The sequence below is a fragment of the Ochotona curzoniae genome, unplaced genomic scaffold (genome assembly GCF_017591425.1).
Source record: "Ochotona curzoniae isolate NIBS_2020 unplaced genomic scaffold, NIBS_Ocur_1.0 scaffold_2587, whole genome shotgun sequence".
In the NCBI taxonomy this organism is placed as follows: Eukaryota; Metazoa; Chordata; class Mammalia; order Lagomorpha; family Ochotonidae; genus Ochotona; species Ochotona curzoniae.
This window is the reverse complement of record NW_024467096.1, coordinates 27,390,819-27,405,636: the sequence shown is the minus strand read 5'-3', so window position 1 is coordinate 27,405,636 and position 14,818 is coordinate 27,390,819. Positions and strand designations below refer to the sequence as shown.

The window sequence follows — 14,818 nt, the reverse complement described above, 5'->3', positions numbered from 1 at the left end:
GGATTCGTCAGTCCCAGTGTTCATGCGCCGGCCACGCCTCAGCTCACTGGGCATGTGCTAGGCGTCTGCGCAGTACCACGAAAGCTACGTCACCAGGAACCAAGGTGTGGCTTTTCCGGCCGGCGCCATTTTGGGTACAGCATGTAGCCAGTACATACAGATGCGGCTGGCAACATGTTGCCTAGCTGCTTGTTTCACTCTTTGCAGACCTGCCCTGGGGAGAGCCTAACCCTGGAACTGTAAAGTTGGGTACAAATACAATGCATTGATTTGCCCCTGAGTTCTCCCAATATTTTCATGTAAATACCTGTTTGCTGTTCGATTTTTCTCCCTTCGCTTCTCTTGTTCCTCCTGAGAAAAGAAACCTTTGTGACCAGCAAGTGGGGTGGGAGTTGGGGCCTGGGAGGAAGAGTAGACGAGGTTTTATTCATCCTGTTCTTTTTTATAACTCTTCCCGAAGACAGAAAAAAACTGGTGAGAGAATGGCAGGAAACCCCTTTAAAATACTCAGGGTCATAATGAATGAGTTCTGCCCCATTCCTGCTGGCAGGGCCTCTGCATCACTCTCCCACCCCCCACCCCCCGCTCCCTTCTTTAAGTTTATTTTAAAGACATGGGCTAGACAAGGAGGGAGTAAGCAGGCTTCCATCTCTGGCTTCACTCCCCAGATACCTGCAGCTGGAGCAGGTTAAAGCAAGGAGTTAGGAACTGAGGCCTGGTGTCCAAGCAGGTGGGTAGTGGGGGCCTGAGTAGTTGAGCACGTGAATGCTGCCTCCCAGGGCACATATTGACAGGAAGTTATGTTGTAAGCAGAGGTGGCACTTGATCCCAGACACTCCAGTATGGGGTGCAGCTGTTCCAAGCAGACTCAGAGGTTATGCCAAATTCCCAGCTTTGTACCTAGTTTTCTAGAGTGTAATCTTTGTTTGTCATCTCTCTACAAAATTAAGGACTTCACTATTATTCTTTAACAGTATCAGCCTGATGCTTTCAAAGGCATTTAAAATGAAATGCAAATACCCTTATTCTGGTAAAGGAAATATGAAAGCTTTTACCCTCCAGTGGGCCGTCTGGAGGAAATCTGCTAGGAGTTGATGCTGTTTTTACTCAACTTTCTTAAATTTGTTAGCAGCTAAAATACTGATGGATCCTCTAATCCGTGTGAGAGTAAGAGGGACTCTGGTGTACTTGTTGAGTGGGAAGAGAAAACATGCTGGGAACCATTTGCTTTTACCTTTTTGAAATGAAATGCTTAAAGCTCTTTTTGATGCCTGTTTTAATATTGCTGTGAATATTTACATGAACTTTTCTTTGTAAAAATGTCAAAAAACCCTTTCTCAGTAGTATTGAGTTATAGCCGCATCATTTTTCCTGCTTTGACATTTAAGGATCTGATTTAAGTATAAATAAGCAAATGCATGGCTTAATCTGTCATTCCATACCCGACACTAAAGATCAAAGCCAATGAAGATAGAATAGCAGTATTCATTATAGTAAGTTTAACTGCCAAGGTAATCCTGAATGTTCTTCATCGGTAGGTTAGGGAGACGATGATGCTCTTCATTGGGAAAAGTTGACGAAGTTAAATTTGAAAAGCAGAACTCTGAGACCTTGGGAGAACCAACTTGAGTGTCAGGCTAAGAATCTATGAATGAAACCACTCCCCCCTGTCCCACTCCTTTCCCGGACCCCCAAACTCCAAAGATCCTCATGCATGACCTTTGTTCTGAGCCTTCTCCCTGATTCTTCAGTGGTTCCTTTTGCTCCTCCAGGCTCTGAGCCTGACTCCCTGCTGAGAGACATCTTGTCCTTCTCAGGAACCTTAGGTCACAAGCAGGATACCATCCGGGTCTCTTCCTCCCTTGCTGGGCTCCAGGCACCTGTGCATGACTCATTCTGCATGCCATTCTCGCCATAATTGAGAACAGAAATGCTTGTAATCTTCAATGTCATTGTGTCCTTGGCATCCTGCACAGGGTCTGGCAAACACAGTGGATTTAACAAAGAGTTGCTGAACTGAACCAAGCAGCAACCAAATGTTCTAAAAACTGGAGTTGAAGTTTGTGTTTGACGCTTCTCTCCTGGCACCTGATATCTGATATTTTTGAGCTTTCTTTTCTATGGCCCTGAGTCTAAATCAAGCTTTTGGAAAGAAACCTGTTAGGTCACAAAGAGGGTTCTGCATGTATGGGTTCACTAACTTCCTTCACATTCTTTGGAGGCATTGAGGGTTTCAAATATTTTTCTAGGACCCAATCCATGGTTGACCCCTACTATTCATGCAAAGCTTTTTACTTCCTATGAAACAGTTGTTCTTATTATTAATTAAGTTCATTGTCTATCTTTTAATTCCTCAGGCATCTTGTGTAATACATATCTGTTGAGTTGTCTTGAAATTACTTGATTGAAAAGTAAAAAATCATCTATCTCAATTTTGTAGAAATTAAGAAAAATTGGTTTTACTAGAAGTTTAAACCTGATGTGAGAATGAAGCCCAGGTCTAGCTATGCCTGATGGTTATAAAATAGCCAGGTAGCTGGTAAATTCATAAGTACTATTTGAAAGGAAAAACTTTGTACTTCAGATTAGTAAGACAGATTTCTGAACTTAGAACTTCTCTGAACAGTCCTCACTCATGTCCAAATTCAAGGTTTCCTGTTAGAGCTGCAGCATATAATGCATGTCAAGTATCTAGCATGGTGCACTTTATATGACTATGCCAGGATGGGTGTTGCCATGTGGTGGGTGTGTTTTATAAGGCTACGCCAGGGCCAGGTGTTGCCATGCAGTGGATCAGGCTACTATAGATGGTGCCCACAACCCACATTGTTATTCCTGGGATCAAATCCCAACTTTACTTCCAGTCTGGTTTCCTACTTAGCATGCCTGGTACTCAGTGATTGATAGCCCAAATACTTGGGATCTTCCAGATGGATGCCAAGGACCCAAGTAGTTGGCCCATCCCCTGTGCCTCACAGGAAACACATCATCAGAAATGCTGGGCACCGGGATACAGTTCCTGGTTGCTAGCTTCGGCTGGGCAGGGCCTTGGATGCTCTGGGCGTTTGGAGAATGAATCAGGAGATGAAAGATCGATCCCTCTTTCTTTCTCTCTCTTTCTCATCTCTCTCTGTCACTCTGCCTTTCAAATAAACTAGTTAAATAGAAAGACCAAGTGAGAAGTTGGTGGTGATGGATTATTTATGAATTTTGTCAGCAGCTTAGTTTGTTTTTTTGGTAGTTGTTTACTTCAGGAAGATTTCATCAGGAAGGTTGAGTCATGGGGCAACATGTTATTAGAATCACTCGCTGCTTTTAAATACAGTTGCTGGGCCAGACTAAAAATTCTTGTGCTAAAGCCAATGTCAGAGCGTTCTGGAGGACTGACGTTCAGAAAGCTGGGGCTGCTGCTTTGATTTGGAGCTGCTGCAGGACATTGGAAATGTTACACACACTAACCTTTCTAAGGTTTCCTAGAAATTGAGGGGTGGGGCAAATAGCAGGTAATGTGGAAGAGCTGCAGGGCTTGCATGAGGAAGGAGATAGCTATAGGAATGCTGCCAACTTTCTCTTTATTTTCTAAGGTGTAATTTTCAGTTTTATTTGAAAGGCAGAGACAGACACCGTACACACAGTAGCCAGAACTGGGCCCATCTAGATGTAGGAGCTCAAACCTCAGCCTGGTGCTCCCACCAGAGTAGCAAGGATCCCAGGGAATGAAGCATCACCTACACAGGCCGCACGTTAGCAGGGAGCTGGGTGGAACAGGCTGCAGCCAAGATTCAAAGCATCAAACCAGGGACTCCACGAGGGGATCTTGACATCCCAAACAAGGGTTGAAGCTCTGGGCCAGGCAACTGCTTATCTATATTTTGGATATATTACATTTATAAAAGGAAGATATTTCAAAGCTACAAGAAAAACGCATGAAGAGCAAAACAACTTGCTCCCTTAAGGACCTATGTAATTCATGTGTTAAATGATCATGCTGTACTAACCCCTTTGTTGGGGCAGTATTGTGTTTTTATTCTGGGGACTAAGTGTCAACATTGTCTGCTGTTCTATATCAGAGTACCAAGCAGAGTACTTGATTTATGTTACATGTCCTAGTCTCGGAAGGCAGCAGTTGGCATTCCTTTCTGCAGGTAGGTAAAACGCAGATCTGAACGGTGTTAAGTGTAGAGCACAGACTCTACACTTAATACATGGTATTCCAGACTCCGCTCCTCCCAGCCATTTCCTCTCTGGCAAGATCCTTGAGGGGAAGTAATAATTAAGAGTTGCATCATGGAAATGTATTTTCCCTATGTGGCTTCTGTAGGAAAATGAAACCTTGAAAGAAAACGTGCTTGCTACATTTTTCTTTTTAAAGGAGCTACATATCTTACTTGTGAAGGAAAGTATAATGAGAAATGATACTAGACAGGTTAAAAATGACCTGCTTTTACCTGGCTAGGGCCTGGTCCATTTGCTTCTTGGCCTCAGGTTTTGTTTTTGTTTTTTGTACTACAGACTTTTGTTAATCCTCGGAGCTTCGGTAGTTTTTCATTCTTTCCCTGAGGATAACTCTAAAGTCTTGCTACATTGAGACAGTGCCTAAAATGCTTCCTAGAGGGAGAGAGAGAGAGAGAGAGAGAGAAACAGAGAGAGTTGTTTATTTACTTTGTTTGTATGCCTATGCATCCCTTACCAAGGACATCAGTTGCCTAAGGATGGAGAATGCATCCCCATCCTTGCACAGCACGATGTCTGGAAACAGTGTCCTCCACAGAATGGAGGTGTATGGAGTGAAGATACATTTCAGGAGATTTACACTCACTTTCCCCCCCCTACTTATTGGTAACCACAGTTGTATCTTTCTTGCTTAATGTCTTATTATTTTTAAAGATTTTTTTTTTTATTGGAAAGGCGGATATACAGAGAGGAGAGACAGAGAGGAAGATCTTCTGTCCGGTGATGCACTCCCCAAGTGAGCACAATGGCAGATGCTATGCCAATCCGAAGCCAGGAGCCTCTTCCAGGTCTCCCACGCAGGTGCAGGGTCCCAAAGCTTTGGGCTGTCCTCGACTGCTTTCCCGGTCCACAGGCAGGGAGCTGGAAGGGAAGCAGGGCTGCCAGGATAGAACTGGTGCCCATGTGGGATCCGGGGCGTGCAAGGTGAGGACCTTAACCACTGTGCCATCGCGCTGGGCCCTTAGTGTCTTATTATTAATTAATTTTTCTTACAACTGAAGTAAAATGCAGGTATAATTAGCTTTTAACTCACTTGCATACTGTTAACCCAGTCACCCCTTTTCTCTTTCTAGAGCATTTTTTATCCCAAAAGAAAACCCAGCATTCATTGAGCCTGGGGCTCTTTTAGCCTTCAGTCCTTGCGCTTCTCAGCCTCATACTGGCTCTTGACAGTCACCTGTAGGAGTTTTGGTTCTAAAGATTTCTTTATCTTGAAAAAAAAATAGAATATACATTATATAAGATATTGTCTATACTATATAATATAGATTTATATTCATTTTATATATTTATATATTATTTCTATATTATGAATGTATTTATATTTATAAATATTTATATTATTATAAATTATATAAAATCTATTTTATATGTTATCTTGAATATTATATATATATGTATGTATATATATATATAATATTACAAAATATGGCTGACCTTTTTGGCCCAGTGTTGTTGTTGTTGTTGAACGTCATGCTTTCGGACCTCATCCATGTTGTAGTGTCTCTCAGTACTTCAGTCCTTTTTATGGCCAGTCATATTTCCTGCGTATTCATCTGTCCTTCCCTGGCAGGCATTTGAGTAGTTGTGGGTAATTCTGCCATGAGCGTATGTTTGTTGGAGTGTCTGCTTTCACTTGTTCACTGCATATTACTGGCACTAGGTTTGAGGAAACTTTGGGTAATTTTATGTTTTACTTTGAGGACATGCCAAACTGTTTCCCATGATGGCTATACCATTTTATATTAACCTCAAGGATTTATAAATTTGCATTTTCTCCATATCCATGCCAGTGCTTGTTCTTTTCTTTGCATTGGATAACCATCCTTTTTGGGTATGAAATGATACCTCATTGTGGTTTTGATTTGAACTGCCCTCATGATTAATGATGGTGAGCACCCCTATTTGTACTTATTGCCCATTCAAATGTATTCTTTGGAGAAATGTCTATCCAGTTTTATATTGTATTGTCTTTTTGTAGAATTTGAGAGTTCTTTATGCATTCCAGATATAAGTCACTTTTATTGCACGTGTGTTCTTCAATTTTTTTCCCATGTTACAGACTGTATTTTCACTTTCTTAATTATGCTTTATAGATAAAACATTTCAGCTCTCATATTTACGTTCTGTGGTTCGTTTTTTGAGTTCATTTTTATCCATGCTTATGAGATGTCTCCACAGAGTTCATGGATATTACATATTATTTAAGAAAAAACTATGATGTGTTTTGGATTTTTTTTTTTTTTGGCTAAAATTTGTTTTGTGATTCTGTTTTTTTTGTGAACATTTTGAGTTACCTGTGTTTTATATGAGATAGCAGGCCCACTTGAGCCTTTATGCCTTTGCGGGGAGGTCCCTGAACTTTCATGAAGAATTACATTGACTCAGAAAATTGCTCTGAGTATTATGGGCGTCTTAGGAATATGCCTCCCGCCCCAGGCCTTTATTTAGGTGTTTTTTCATTCCTTTTATTTATGTTGCTTCCAATAATATTTCTTAGACTCAGTTCTTTACTCCAATTGAGCACACTTATTTCTAGAGATTTTTCTTTTGACTTTATTATAAATGGAATCATAATCTTAATTCCCCTTTCTGATTGCTTATTGCAAGTATATGAAAAATAATTGACCTTTCTAACATTGTGCTTGACAATTTGTAACATTGTGCTTGACAATTGATTTATTAGTTCTGGTAGGGTGTTTTGCTGGGATCATGTGTGTAGAAATAGTTTTACTTCTTCCAATTTGGATGCCTTTCTTTTTTTCCCCCCAGATGGTGGGTTACAACACTTAGTACAGTGTTGGATAGCCTTTGTAGAAACTCGCATCTTGCCTCATTCTTTATCTTGGGGAAAAAAGCCTTGAATCTTTATCCATTGCTGTGACGTTAGCTGTGGGTTTTGGCTGTCTTTTAACCCATAAAGTCTTATCAGAGTATGATCTCCTGAGCAATATTGTTGCCATCTGGGGACTTGTTGAAGATTCATATTCTTGGGTCTAACCTCAAAACTTTTGGTTCGGAATCGGTGGGAAGTGGAACATAGAAATCTGTATTTTAGGTTTTCAGTTCAATATTCGTCTTGAATCAATCTTTTCATTTTCTTTTCTTCCAGAGTAAATCAGTGTTCTGAACATAGGATCAGAGTATTGTTCATCTAGAAGTGTGGACTCTGAGAGAATATTGAAACAGAGAAGAGGCACAGTATACCCTTGTAGCTTTGGGGGGTCAGCAGCTCACCATTAGCATATGTGGTGCTAGGAGTACAATGGTGCTGGGTTTTCCTTTAGTTTCTTTGATCTGAGAATAAAGTTATAGGATAGTTATTATTAACGGAATGGTTAGGTTGGTCTTTCACTACTATAAACAAATGGAAACTCAGCTCATTTATTACAAATGCTGTCAGACTTTAAGATGTTAGATTCTATAATTGGATATTGCAGTTACATTTTTAAAGTGACTTAGTAAATCTTAGATCTTGCATGTTACTTCATGTTTGTAGTCAGTGTAGCACAATTTTTAAATGTGCTCATTTTTTTGAAAGACAGACAGACAGACAGATGCCCCATATACCAGTTCGCTCTGTAAATGTCTGCAATAGCCAGGGCTGGGCCAGGTGATAGCCAGTAGTGGCAGCCCTTTTTGGGTGTCCTCAAGCAGGTGGCAGAGACCCGAGTCCTTGAGCCATTAACTGGGGAACAGAGCCAGAACTCCAAACCAGGTGTTCTATATGGGATAATAGATTTATTATCAATTTGTTTAATCTTTATGTACATACATCTTCATAGACCTTCCGGTATGTAACCAGTTCATGTAACTTAATGGGATTTTGGAAACCTTAAGAGTTTTTAATTTCAAGCAGTTTAATGATTTCTCAGTATAGTCAAGTAATGAATTTGAGAAAACTGTGTAGGGTTTTTTCCTTTTTTTTTTTTTCCCTTTAAGCGTTGGCGCTGGCGATACGAGTAAGAAAACTGTTTTTTATACCATGCACGGGTGAGGAACATCTGGTCCATAGGCTGTTTTATGCCCACAAAATTATTTAGTCATGTGACAAATGGCACTTGGCAGAAAAAATGGTTCCGCACATAGCCCTGTTGTGTTATGTTCTCTAAGTTCTAGTATGAGGGTGTGACTTAAAGACCAAGAAGAATCCAGCTTGAAAAGTTAAGACAAGGAAATTTGTGTTGAAGATAGGAACGGCTTACAGTAGTCAGTATGGACAGTGGCGCAAGAGGACAGCACGGCGGGCTCATTGATGGGGAGGTGAACGTTTAGGGAGACAAGGATTTTCGTGTTACCACTATGAATGGAGTTTTCTTTTGCTAGTTTGTAGGTCCTCCTGAAGGACTGTAAGTACAGTAGTTGTTCTTATGCACACTTTAGTTCTGGGAGCTTTCACTGTGTATCCTGAAACGTCCTTTGGAATGGCTTTGATGACAGGGACAAAAGGAATCATGTGAAAGTCATTTGGCTACTCTTAAAATCAAGGCCAAGAGGAAAACATTTTCTATCCATAAATCACTCATCCTACACCCTTTAGAAAATTTTATACAGATGACTTGAACAGTTTCAGTGGGTAAGCCTGGAGCTAAGGACTGTTTGCCTGGTGCAGGTTTGGGTGATTAAGAACACAATAATTTATTGCGGTGAGAGTACTTCTGTTCACACCCTTCACTGTGAAATATTTAACTTTTTACTTGATGAGGAAGGATTACGCATCGAAGTCAGTGCTGACCAGACTGTGTGCTTGCTGGTTTGGTCTTCCGGGAACCTGTAGTACTTTAAAAAAAAGTATCTAGACCCATTAGTTTCTTTTTTTTTTTTTTTAAGATTTTTTAATTTATTTATTGGAAAGTCAGATATACAGAGAGGAGGAGAGACAGAGAGGAAGATCTTCCATCCAATGATTCACTCCCCAAGTGAGTGCAACGGCCGATGCTATGCCGATCCGAAGCCAGGATCCAGGAACTCTTCTTTCGGGTATCCCACACAGGTGCAGGGTCCCAAAGCTTTGGGCCATCCTCGACTGCTTTCCCAGGCCACAAGCAGGGAGCTGGATGGGAAGCGGGGCTGCCAGGATTAGAACCGGCGCCCATATGGGATCCTGGTACATTCAAGGCGAGGACTTTAGCTTCTAGGCCATGCCGCCAGGCCCTACTAGACCCATTAGTTTCTAAAACTAGATAAAAAACATCTAAAACTAATTCTAGCTTTTTTCAAGAGGGGAGGAAAAAGAACAACAAGAAGGAGCAGTAGAAAGCTCTCAATAAAATAACAAAAAATGTTCTTTTACAGCATGACAATTATTGGTAACATTGTCTGAGTGATTATCCTGCCCTGCACAGATCTAAGCTCTCTTGTGTGTATTATGATAATTAATCTATAAGCACAATCCTATGAAGTGGGAGTTCTTACTCCAGCTTAAACGTTTGGACAAGTGAAGTCATCCAACCCATTTGACTAGTGAGCTGAGGTGAAAACCAAGGTGGCCCTGCACTGAACATCATTCCCGTGGAGCCAAGCACACACAGCCATGCATCTCACGGGTCATGCTCCAGCTGAAGCTGCTAAGGAGCCCATGATTTGCTTTTTAAAAAGTCAATTTAAAGAGAAATATTAAGCAGATGGATGAACATCTGGATGGCTGTAGCAAAAAAATATTGAAACTGGTCTCTTCAGCCAATGGTAGATGCCTTATAAATTGTTAACTAAAAACAAATGATCATTTAAAAATAAGGTAGCGTTAGGCAATGACCCAGTCCCCTGGTTTTCTGATATTTTGCTTTAAGGTATTGCCAATATTTTAACATATGGAGGTTGCTGTGGATTTGTATGAGTATGAAAATGATCAGTAATTTGGTATGTTGTCCATGAGTGGCACTCATCTTTTGAAATGTGTGTTATGCGCCTATTCTATGTTGCTTCAATGTTTCTGTTTTCTTTCTTTTTTAAAAAAGATTTATTTTGTTTTTATTGGAAACTCAAATAGACAGAGAGGAGGAGAGACAGAGAGGAAAATCTTCCATCTGTTGATTCATTCCCCAAGTGGCTACAACGGCCAGAGCTGTGCTGATCTGAAGCCAGGAGCCTCTTCAGGTCTCTCATGTGGGTGCAGGGTCCCAAGGCTCCGGGCTGTCCTTGACTGCTTTCCTAGGCCATAAGCAAGGAGCTGGATGGGAAGCAGAGCCTCTAGGATTAGAACCAATGCCCTTATGGGATCCTGGCATGTTCAAGGCAAGGACTTTAGCTGCTAGGCTACTGCGCCAGACCTCAAGCCTGTTTTCTGTTTTCAAGCCTGTTCATGTGTATGCCAACAAGGCTTTCTTCTTCCCTGTACTATGTCATCTTTTAAGAACTAGGCATTACACTGGACTGCCTTGTGAGTTGAAAGGTACATTGTGATTGCATGTAAATGCAGCCCTGGGTGGCAAGACCTATCTTCCTTTGCCAAAGTGTTATATTTCACTTGGGTTTTTTCCCAGTTGAGCAGTTTTCATTGCCGGCAGCCCCAGTACACACGAGGAGAAAGCAAATAAACAACAGAAGGCATTTGGAGTCAGGAAGTCTCATCCCAGACTGGAAACCCTGGGTTGTGAGTTGACATTTGGGCAGTGGGTTACTGAACAGGAGAGCAGCTTACCGACAGACCAGTGACCTGATCATCAACTTCTTGCACTTCTGAAGAAACTGCTTACCCACTGAGTTTTTGGATAGATGTTAGAATGATTTCGATAATAATTTTCTTGTTAATATTAACTCAAACTCTGTTTTAGGTAACTGGTAACTTTGATATTTTTGCCCCCCAAAATTATGATCAACATCCTTGAACCAAGTAATTCGAAACTAACCTTGTGTTAATTGAATGCTTTCTTTGAAATAATTCAAGTAAATTTGGCATGAATATTTCTAATAGTATGTAATTTAAGATGATATTTTTCTTCTGCCTTATGAGTAAGACAGACCAAATTGGTTTTGGAGTGAAGTTTCTTATAATTCAAGTTAATGACATAATATGGTGACTTACTGAAAATACTCACTAACTGAGCATTAGAAGTCCAAAGTATGTAGGAGCTCCATTGTTATCAAATGTTCACTTTCCTTCAAAGAGAGAGTCTTCCATTTACAGGTTCATTCCCCAACCCCTTGGCAATTGCCAGCGTACGGCCCAGCAGAGCTAGGCTAAAGCCAGGATCCCACAAACCATTCCAAGTCTACAAGATGGCGGCAAGCACCCTAGTAATGGAAACATCACCTCCTTCGCCCCAAGATGTGTGTTTTAACAGGAAGTTGGAAATTGGCTGTGTAATGGAGCTGTAACTCCAAGGAGGCACTGCAATATGGAATGCAAAAGTGTAACATGGTCTCTTAAAGTGCTGGGCCAAATGTTTGTGTCGTGGGAGCTTTTTAAACCAAAAGAGCTCATTTTGAAATTGGCTTGATTTTAAACATGTATTAACAAATATGGAAAAGGAGAAACGGTTTTGTGCAATTTGCTTAGACTACTCATAGCAGTCTTGTTGATGGAACTTGAGGCTTCAGTATTCTTAAATATTACTACATTACAGTATTAAGAAAGATGCTTATGGATTTTGTTTTCCTTAAGTTATACCGTGAAAGAATTCATTTTCATCTGTGGTTACTGGTCTAGGTGTAAGGTAGAATATACTAGTGATGGAAGAGAAAATGGTCCAACTGGTTATATTCAGTTTGATATTATGTTGAACATCCATGATTATTCTGAGTGATGTTTATTTCTTCCAGTATTAATGTCTTCACTGTTTGCTCTTTTAGGACCTGCGGAAGTTCCCATGATGTCACCAAACGGTTCTATTCCTCCCATCCATGTGCCTCCAGGTTACATCTCGCAGGTAATACAACTGATAGACCTGCCCACTCACTTTGGATGCTCTTTGTTCTTCCCACAAAGTCTATTTTGAGGCTTCCGACTTTTCTCCAAAAGTTAACTACTTTTATGGCAGTGCTTCAGCTGTATCTGTGTCCACTTTTTATGTCTAGTTATCTGACCATGTCAGAATGTCACAGAGAGGAAAATGAAGAGGGTTAGTAGGTTGCCTTCTGGCAGATGGCTTTCTTAGTTGACTATTTGGTCATGGCACCTTCACGCAGTGCCTTGTTTTAGAGTTTTATTTGAATCTGCACTGTAATTCATGAAGAAAAATTCATAAATGTAATAAGTAAAACTGCCACAGGCAGCATTCTTTATATACAGCCTGCCCTGTATTTTGGGAGTCCCATTCCTCCACAACATGTCATAGCCTGGGTTTGATGGATTGGTCAGTATGATGGGAGAACCTGGCTACCTGTACTGAAGTTTCTCTGGACTTTGATTTTCCTCTCAGGCAAAATGATAGCAATAGCAATGTTATAGTTTTATTGCAGGATGAAGACGTGTTAAAGTTAGACTCCTATACCTGTTCAAGGTGGAAAAAATATATAAGAGTGTCTGGAGCATAGTGGCTCACTGTACAGGCTTTAGCGTCTGTCCTAGCCGCAGGACATGGTGCATCACTTCCTTTCCACATAGCTAACCAATCAACCATTTTTCTTCCTCATTGCTTTCTTTGTACCATTTTCCATGGTTATAATAACATCATGTACTGACTGAAAACAAATTAGGAAAACCTCCAAAACAGCATAGGAAGGAAATATATTATGGTTTCGCTACCCAAAGCTGATAATCACTGTTTGCACTATATCCTTCCAGGTGTTTCTTTCAATTCCTGCTGGTTATCTCTGTCTACTTTCAAAGTCATTTAAAAATCTATACTTTTCAGTATTTAATCATTGTGATTAGGGTGAGAAATATTGGAAGCTACCTAGGAAAATTGCTGAAGTACAAGCAAAAATCAAAAGATTTACTCTTTTCTCTGATGTAAAACCTTACCCAGTTCTTCACTGTGTGAGGTGTATTATAGACACTATAATTTAATTTCTTTCCCCACTTATGTGTGAATTGATTTAATACATTTTTAAAAATTTTTGGGTAGATAGATGTTTGGCTGACTTTCCCATTGTTGCAAATAGATGCTGTGTTTTACAGAAGTGTTTATAAGCAAGAATCTCTGGAGAGTTCTTCTAGAACAGGCAGAAGGTAGTGCATGATATTCAGGTTACTAGACAATTAGTAGGATCGAGCAAGTATTGTAGAATTCCATTGTCTCTTGCTCATTTATTTTGAGGAACTGTTTCGTTCCATTGAGAAGTATATAACACTAACACCTCCTTTTATTCATAAGTATATAACACTAACACCTCCTTTTATTCTTAAGGCTCATTTAGCAACAGCAATTAAAAATTGACATTCTAACAGAGAAGCTGCCATTTGCTTTTTGTTAAAACTGATGTTAACTGTGTTCAGTGCAAAGCACTTATTGGGACTCCTAGGCAAAATGGAGAATTTTTTTACCCTTGGTTTTTTTTTTGTTTCTGAAAATAATCTGTAGAAAATGCAGCTAGGAAGGGTATCAGTAGAGCTGCAAACTCAAACGGATGGCAAAAGCGTTGTGACAGTCTTTCCCAACTGATACTTAGGGCAGAGAATTCTAGGCAACATGAAACAACAATAAAGTTGAAGGGATTTGAATTTTGAATTGAGAAAGAGAAAGTTATAGGCTCTACAACACGTTGCTGAGTCTATTTTGATTGGGTTCCTTGATCCGAAGATGGGTGCATACTTCAGTGGCCTTCAGTGATAGTATTGCATTGATTCACACGTAAGTAAATGTACCTGAGCAAATTGTTAATGTTGAGAAAGTTGAAGTCGGTGGCCAATGGGATGCATGTGCCACATCCTTGAGGCTGCATCTCTTCTTGCAAAGGAAGGAGAAGGATGAAGCTGAGTATAGCATGTCAAAGATCTAAGGAACAAAATTCATTGTTGATCTACAGCTGTGGAAGGGAAGAAACATGTAATAATGATGATAGTAATGGTTAAAAAAAAAACCAAAACAAACTGAAATCCCCTATAGACTGAGCATGTGTGAGAAGGACTCAGTCTTAGTGTGTCCTTGTGCTGTTCAATCCCACATTTTCTTCCTACAGTCATCTTCCCAAAGCACAGATGGCTTTGTGGTTTGGGGTGTGGGTTCTGGAAGTGTTCCTGGGGGGAGCACTGAGCTCATCCTTCAACAGGTGTCTTTGCTCGTCCCCTGTGTTGGTGCTCTCTGCGTATATTCAGCCTTTTGTCACTGACTTAACTTCTGTGTCCTTGTTTCCCTCTGCCGGGAGGACTCTAACGCCCTCCGTTGTCAGATGGTTCAGTCATTCCTGGTCAAATGCACCTCCTTAATGTGACCTTTTTAGAACTTCTGCTGCAGCCTAGAAATGGTCTTTCTGCTCTCTGTTCCTTAAAGCGTCTTTGGCACTTTGCCTTTTCTTTCCTGATCATCCCCAAGGACTTGCTGCCCTGTGGCAGCTATATGTGAGTACCCAAAATATTGCCTGGTACATGGATGATACTTGATAAGTGTTTGTAAGTGTAGATGGTTGTCTAAACTTACCTATAGTAAATACAGAAGACTCTTACATATGCTTCTGAGATTTGTCAGGTCGAGTAAGGCCTAAT

At 40.5% G+C, this 14,818-nt stretch overlaps 1 protein-coding gene across 4 annotated transcripts in view; it reads left to right on the top strand.

Moving 5' to 3' along the window:
- The window catches only part of FNDC3B (fibronectin type III domain containing 3B), a 340,056-nt gene that overhangs the window by 176,529 nt on the left and 148,709 nt on the right, over positions 1–14,818 (top strand). For all 4 annotated transcript variants that reach the window (XM_041002960.1, XM_041002962.1, XM_041002959.1 and 1 more), the window contains one exon: positions 12,025–12,101. In XM_041002960.1, the coding sequence (XP_040858894.1) occupies positions 12,025–12,101 (77 nt within the window). The remainder of the gene's footprint in view (positions 1–12,024; positions 12,102–14,818) is intronic.